Genomic DNA, 7,671 nt, shown 5'->3' with positions numbered 1-7,671 from the left:
GAGCTAACATAAGCCATCAGAGACTCAGAAACTGGCTGAGAAGTGCACTTCCAACAAATACCTAGAAGCTGCAATGAGCATTCTATATTTTAAAAGTTCAAGTTTTTCTTAAGAATATTTTGAAATGGCAATATGACTTAGATCCTCAGAAAACTGAAACTCAAAGACAAGACAAAATTACTTGAGCAAACAAAAAGAAGCACAAACTCCTGGGTAGCAATGGCATGCAGGTTTATCCATTATGCTGCCTAAGAACAGCCCTCTGATCTCCCTGCAACTCACCTCTAAGAAGAAGCCTGCACAGCCCTTCGGAGATTTCCCCAAAAGGGCGAAGGAGAACTAACGAGAGAAAACTATTTCTTTTTGGTCATTCATTCTGAGGGGTAGTGGGAAATAAGAACTTGTGCTTGTGTACACATATGCACATGAGGCCATTTCTGACAAAAGGGTAAGATGTGCTTTCTGTGCCAACAACGTGAGGATGAACCATGGGATGGGATAAAGTCTTCTTGTTGGTGGCATGCCGGTGATGTCAAACCATTCAAACTCACATCTGCTCCATGTGCACAGAAGGGGTACAGGCTCACCTCCTGCCTCCCACCAGACATCCTATGGTGGTCCGTCTGGTTGCACTTGGTGGAGAACTCATCCTTCTTCACAATCTTGAGTATTCATGACAAAGGAGAGAGGGGAACGAGTCAGTCATGACGCCCCCACCCAAAGATGAGCCCCTCCTCACCGATGTACCCCACTCAGCTACAGAAGCTCAAGACGCCACCAAATTGTGGCTGGTCCACAGAAGGAAGCTCAGAACCACCCTGAGCACACACCTTCTTTTCAAGGAGGGGTGCATCCAAGGGGGAGGCATTTGTGCTTTCCCAGGAGGATTCTTAGAGCAGCAAAACAAGGCTGTCATTTGGAGTGTGTCAGATAACACACTTGCCAGAACAGTATCACAGTGTCTTATTCTAAGCTGACTTCTTGCAAAGAGGTTTTGCAAAAGGAACATTGAGGAATTGTGGATGGAAAGAACAAATAGTTTTAACTGGATGCAGAACCAATGGAGGGTTCCAGCAAGTGATTCTTTGGGGAGTTACATCACAGCACCAAAGCATAAATAATACACAGAAGGTGTGGGGGTAGTGCCCCCATCTCCTCATGTTTCCCCTGATCTATATAGACACAGGCTCACAGCTAGGAATATCACTGCAAACTCAGCTGGCACTAGGACTGGGAATTGCAGAGGAGACCTTACCCCTAGCCTACACACAGCTGCCATGTCTAAGGGAGCCCCGAGCATACACTCACCTGGATGTGGCCATTGTGGGGCCCTCTGTGGCCATACATGCACTCCACCGTGGCAGACTTCCTCTCCATCAGATGAATTCTGAACAAGGGCTTGAATCGCATTGGGTCATCCACGTGAGGGTCGTGGGGAGGCAGGTACATCCAACCAATAATGAACAAACCATCTACCTGTGGCGAGGAGAAAGGGCGCATGGCCACGTGAGGGTTAGGATGAAGCACGGAGGCAAAGGTTCCCCTGCAGCTGTCCACGATGTCCACCCATGTTGCCACACTCCAGTCTCATGCAGAACCTCAGGACCAGCGGACATCACAATGCCCCTTACCGAGCCCTTGATCAAGCGCATGGTGACAAGCATAGCCCTGTCCACCAAGTGTTTGTTGATTAGAAAGTAAAATATGCTGACTAAAGTTGATAATGCTGTATTATATTACTGAAATTGGATAAGAGAGTAAAACTTAAATGTTCTCATTAAAAAATGTAAAAAATATGAGATGATGGATGTTAATTAACTAGATGGTGGGAATCCTTTCACAATGTATACTATATCAAATCGCCATGACATGTACTTTATATATCTTATAATTTTATTTGTCAATTATACTTCAATCAAGCTGAAAAAATTTAATTTTTTAAATAGAAAAAAAGTTGACATGAATCTAAAAGAAAGCCCTTTAGTGAGAACTTCCAGCTCTAAAATGGGTGGTGAGGGGCTGGGGGCAAGCTAACGGACACAAGAAAGAAGCAAGCAGAATAATCTAGAAAGGGAGACACCCAACAGGACAACTGACCTGAGAAAAAATGAGAGTGCTGCTTTCAACAAGAGAGATTCATGAGGCAAAACAAACAAATGCAACGAGAGAGCCTGGTTTAGGTCCTGATTTGAATGAACCAGCTATCAAAAGGCAATTTTGAGACATTCCAGGAATCTCACATGTGGACTGGGTCTCAGGTAGTATCAAGGAATTACTACCACTTTCGTAAGGTGTGATAAGGATATGGTGGATATGTAGGAAAATGCTCACATTTTAGAGATCTACACTGAAGTATGAACAGGTGAAATGACACAGACCTAGGATTTGCTTTAAAATGCCTGAAAACAAAATGTCAAGGGGAGGAGACAGATGCCACAAACTTGGCACACTATCGATGACTGATGAATCAGGTGGTGGGCATCCGTAGGAGTTCGCACTACCATTCTCGCTATTCTTGTACGTGTTTGAAATGACGAGTCTTAGAAAGTGATGGAGCGCAGATCAGAGGACAGCGCAGTCCCCACACACTGGAGCTCGGTACAAGGGCACACATGTCCTTGGTGGAGGGATAGGGGAGGCCTCTGAAGCCCCATTAGGGATGACCCAGCAGTTGCTCCTGCCTTCCCAGGAGAGCCTGGATCCACAGCTTCTAGCTCTAACGACAGAGGAGGAGAGAATTTAATCATTTCTGTGGCTAATTGGTTTGAGACAAGAGCCAATTGCCGTTGTTTAGTCATGGGCTCTATTTTCCCCTAATTATCCTGTGCTTTCAGAAGCTGTACTTTTTTTTTACGCTATTACTCACTGCTAGTAAGAAAAACAATTATCATCCTCCCTGACTAAAAGGAAAGAAATCTTCCCATGCTGGGAGCTGTCTGGCTTGTCCCTGAGAGAATGTTCTAAAAGCCAAGCTTTTCCCCAGTGATGTTAAACATATGTAAAGCATGTTTCTTAATGAATGTTGCCACCTAATATGAAGAATATAAAGCAATATTTATCCCTGCCCAAAACCCCACCTGATGGGCAAAATACACAGTGATAGAGTAACCAGAATCACCAGGTGACCCATCTGGACCAGGTTTGGGAGAACCACACCGAGGCTGTCCAGGGGCCCCAGTGGCCATTGCAAAGCAGACCCGCCGCCGTTACATGATGTGCAGCCAGTCTCCCGGAATCGGCTTCCAGCATGTGCCAGAAGGAAGAAAAACAGAATCAGAACACCAGTGCTTCCCAAGGGGCACCTGACTTTGTTTTCACTGAAGCATCCGCTACAGCAACGCCAGGGTCCAGGCACCTGCCCAGAGCTCAGTAAAGGATAACTGCGCATGCCCAGCCCCAGGGCTTCTGTTCACAGCACATGCAAGACTCGCGGTGGGGGAAGACAGCTGCTCCACAGAGAACCAGCTAGGGCTGGAAAAAAGTAACTAGTTAAGAAGTTCCTTGTGATTACTCTCATGTCGTATATAAAGCCACTGATTTGCCCCTCTAGTAGAAAAGGCACTACTATGTGGGTCAGCAGTCCTGACTTCACAAGAGCCCACACACGACGCTCTTGGACTTACCACCACATTCAGCAGTCCTCCGTACGGTCCGATATCTGGCTGCCACAATCCCAAAATGTGTCTGTATCGGTGGAGCACTGCAGGGAGAGAGAAAGAGCAGGTCTTCATTTTAGAACCAGCCAGTCTTCATTTCACAGTAAATCAGAAGAAAGGGCATAAGGAGGGAGAGAGAATTATGAAATTATGAAGGCTTGTTACAGAGCCTTGTAAACAAATGTGGATTTAAGCAAATCCACCTACGAGTTTCTAAAGAATTCTAAGAATACAAATATCTTTAAAAAGTATAATAAAACAGACAACTGGGTCATTTTTAAACCCAGTCTCTACATGAGCAGCTCCAATGACAAGGAACTGCTGTCTTGCAAGATGCAAACTGAGTGCCCTTGTGAAGTGATGAGCCTCTGTCAGTTTACACAACTGAGGAAGCGTGGGATTCTTTAACAGGAGGGGCAGAGTCCAAAATGTCATGGGACTGTAGATAAAGAATTAAATTGGGTCAGTGGCGGGGAGATAGATAAGGGTAAAAGGGGTCAAATATTTGGTGACAGAAGGAAATCAACTCTGGGTGGTGAACATACATGCAATATATATACGACTGGCTGTTGAATGACGCACCTGAAACTTATTTGATTTGTTAATTAATGCCATCCGAGTAATTTTTAATAAAAAATAAAATAAAATTTTACCTTTACCTTATTTCAAAAGGAACACATACATATTCATTGAAGACAACCGGAGGAAAGGAAACCCAGTACCAACCGAAATCCCACCACACAGAGATGACCAGCTGCAGTAAGCATTTTGGAAAATGTCCCTCACTTCGATTTCCTTTGTACATGGATTTGCTGAGTGAATGAAATGAATGAATGAGCGACTAACTCAGGCAGGGCCCTGATTGCCAGGTAAAGGCACTATGTGGTGCCTTTATGTGCACAGATATTTGGTCAAACATTATTCAGGGTGTGTTTGTGAGGGTGTTTCCAGATGAGATTCACATTTAAATCAGCGGACTGAGTAAAGCAGATTGTTCTCCCTAATGTGGGGGGCCTCATCCAATCAGATGGAGGCCTTGATAGAAGAAGGCTGACCTTCCCGCCAGTAAGAGGGAACTCCTCCTGCCTGGCTGCCAGAGCTGTCATGTTTTTCATAACTTTGAACTCCAACTAAAGCATGGGCTCTTCCTGAATAAAACAAAAAGCTAAGCCTCCCACGAAGAAGCAGACATTTCCTCCTGCCTGACTGCCCTGAGCTGGGATGTTGGTTAAAAGTGGCCTATCTCCTCACCGTGTGGTTAAGCAAGGTTCCACCAAATTCCTTGTCCTTACTAGAGCAATCTGGAGCACTGTTAGGATTCTAACCCACAAGAGTTATTTTTAAGTTCAAAATGCACTTTGACAGTCAGCATCAATTTGCACAGAAAGATATGTTAGATAACGTCGTAAGAACAACACACCACCCACGATGCTCCCAATGTCCTATAGACATGAATTATCAAGAATATCAATGGGAGGTGAACATACAGTGTAAATATACATATGCCTTACTGTTAAAGTGTACAGCTGAAACTAATTTGATTTCATTAACCACTGTCACCATAAAAATAAATTAATTAATTTAAAAGAAAAAGAATATCAGGCAGCAACATATGGCCTGATACTGAGAAAAATAAACAAAAATGACAGCAAAAGGAGCTAATCTGAGGCCACAAGCTCCTACCAGTCAGAATCTACAGGCTTCGGGGATACTGACTTGCTTCTCTCTGGGACAGTGTGTTACTCTGGAGACTGGTGATCCTCTTTGGTCCAAGAGAATGCAGACCAGAGGGTTTCAAGAGAGCAGGGGAACACAGTTCTCAACAGCTCCAGGAAGTGGTGCAAGTGGATAAGGGAGACAGAAACCATGCCAGGTTCCAAGTACCTCACAAGCATCAATTGTCATGGCAGACTTTTCTGGACGATCTGGCTAACGCTGAGAGGAGAAATTCTGCACCGCCCTCCATTAGAACATACTAGGAGTACTGGAATACTATGCACCTGCGCATACAGAGGTTTCAAACCCGGGTTGAAATGGCTTTTCTCTTTTCATGCATGTGAACTTTACCCTGATGGAGGTAGTCATGGAGGTAGCAGACCACTCACAGTTTAAATATGCCCACAGAGAAATGCAACCAGTGCTTACAACTGGCGATTTTCATTATATTTTCTGGATCTTCTAAGTTTTCTACAATGATTACTATATTTTTATAACTGCACCCAAACTTTAGAGGTGACAGCAGTCTCTAATTAGAACAAGTCTGTTCTAAGCTGTTAGCTACCAGCAGCTGGAGGACATCACAATATGTGGCTAAAAAGTTCAGATGCTCTGGAAGTTGTCTTCTAGAAGCACGGTGAAAAATCTAGACTCATGACTCATCCTTTTAAGCTAGAAAATTTCTGACCACCCTTTGGGGATAAAAAGAACACACCCCCAACATAACACTAGCACCTCCTAAGTCCCAGCCCCTGAGCATCTCAGAACTGGGTCAGAGTCCTATTTTAGATCTCAGGTATAAGTTCCAGATAGACTGTTGTTCTAGAAGAATCCTGTGACAGATATATGATGTAATGAGCCTCTAAGTGCTCGTCCATTTGTATTTAAAAGCCCATGCCAGGCTGTTCCCAACAGCCGTGGCAATTGATCGACTATTCTCATCAATAAGTGCTACGTCATGTTCTCTTCCATGGGCCTGGAGAAGGCACCTTCGCTCACTGACTGCTAAGCAGGGAGGGTGTGCCAGTCTATGACAAAATGTTCTAGACGAACTACTGCCAAGAGGATTTGGAAAAGAACAGAATTTGTGCCTTCAGACTTAGCCTGCCCCACCTGCTTGCCGTCCAACCGCAGCTGCCCCAGCTCCTTCTGACAGCTCCTATACACTGACAAGCCCCTCTCACCAGCGGTCTTCACTCAAGCAGTACAGCTCCGGGCTTGATGACACAGACTCTGTGGGTGGTGTCAGCAGTTGTGTACAGTGCTCAGATGGCACCCCAAAGCATGCTGACCAGTCCTAGTATCTGTGCACTGACTCCGGGATGGTCCCCTAAGTAAAATGGGACCTGTAAACACATTACCTACATGTCCAGAGTCTGACAGGGGTCAGGAGAAATTCCATTAATGACTCTATTCCTTCTCTTCTGAGTAGATTTTGTTAGAAATTGTGTACTTATAAGACTCAGAAGTGGGTCTGCTCCACAAAGGCAATGCTGACACAGGGCACGCTCAGCCAGGCTGTGCTTCTACAAATGTAACATGGCTTTCAGTGCAAGAAGATATTTCTAATGTCTGTTTTGATACCCAAAATTCACGCTCTCCATCTCAGCTCAACCTAATAAAAAGCGGAGACAGCCTTAATCAGTATGGAATGTGGCTTAGGAAAATTTCCAGGGCTCAAGTAATGCCAATCAAAAGAGGGACCGGGTTCTAAATAATCAGCTGTTTCTATATACTTTTGTCTAGTTTGAGTAAATGTGTAACTTTTTTTAAATTCACATATGCCATCAAAACGTGATTGAATAACGAAGCCTAGAAGTAGGCTTCGTTTCCTTTTGGAATAGAAAGGTTTTAAGGCATCTACTCTGTTCTCTCCTCTCACCCTCGATAAATGATAAATGTTAAAATGTGCATCAACAGAGTGATCTTGCTGGTACTACCCAAAACTCAAAGATGCTGCGGAAACCTGGCGCACATGTACATCTGCCCCAGGCCGCCTCTCAGGTATGATCCTGGCTATGGCCGAGACACAGAGAACACTGGAGAAAGTGAAAAGACAGCAAAGCCAAGGAGGTCAGCTCGCGCTTAAGACCAAAGCGACCGCGTGCTGTGAGTTAGAGGGCCCTCTCCATGCAGCCTCTTGCTGTGCTCCCCCGCTAAAGCCAAAGCAGCAGGAGGTACGTACGGCAGGTGTACACATCTCTGTACTCCATGTGCTCGTAATCGGGAAGAATTTTCATGAAACGTCCCGACTTCACGCGAGGGTTTATACCTGAACAGACACAGCAGGGAAAGGGCT

General features: G+C 44.9%; 1 protein-coding gene across 6 annotated transcripts in view; it reads right to left on the bottom strand.

Moving 5' to 3' along the window:
* FBXO31 (F-box protein 31) overlaps positions 1 to 7,671 on the bottom strand; it is a 44,106-nt gene that overhangs the window by 19,328 nt on the left and 17,107 nt on the right. For 3 of the 6 annotated variants that reach the window (XM_023536660.1, XM_023536657.1, XM_011370253.2), the window contains 3 exons: positions 3,624 to 3,700; positions 1,309 to 1,476; positions 588 to 662 (listed from right to left, as the gene is read on the bottom strand). In XM_023536660.1, the coding sequence (XP_023392428.1) occupies positions 588 to 662; positions 1,309 to 1,476; positions 3,624 to 3,700 (320 nt within the window). Of the gene's footprint in view, positions 1 to 587; positions 663 to 1,308; positions 1,477 to 3,623; positions 3,701 to 7,557; positions 7,663 to 7,671 lie in introns of those variants that run through there. The other 3 variants (XM_023536658.1, XM_023536659.1, XM_011370255.2) reach the window with 2 other exon arrangements.

This window comes from Pteropus vampyrus, unplaced genomic scaffold (assembly GCF_000151845.1).
Source record: "Pteropus vampyrus isolate Shadow unplaced genomic scaffold, Pvam_2.0 Scaffold166, whole genome shotgun sequence".
NCBI classification, from domain to species: domain Eukaryota; kingdom Metazoa; phylum Chordata; class Mammalia; order Chiroptera; family Pteropodidae; genus Pteropus; species Pteropus vampyrus.
The sequence above is the reverse complement of the archived record's forward strand: the minus strand, read 5'-3'. Positions and strand labels throughout refer to the sequence as shown.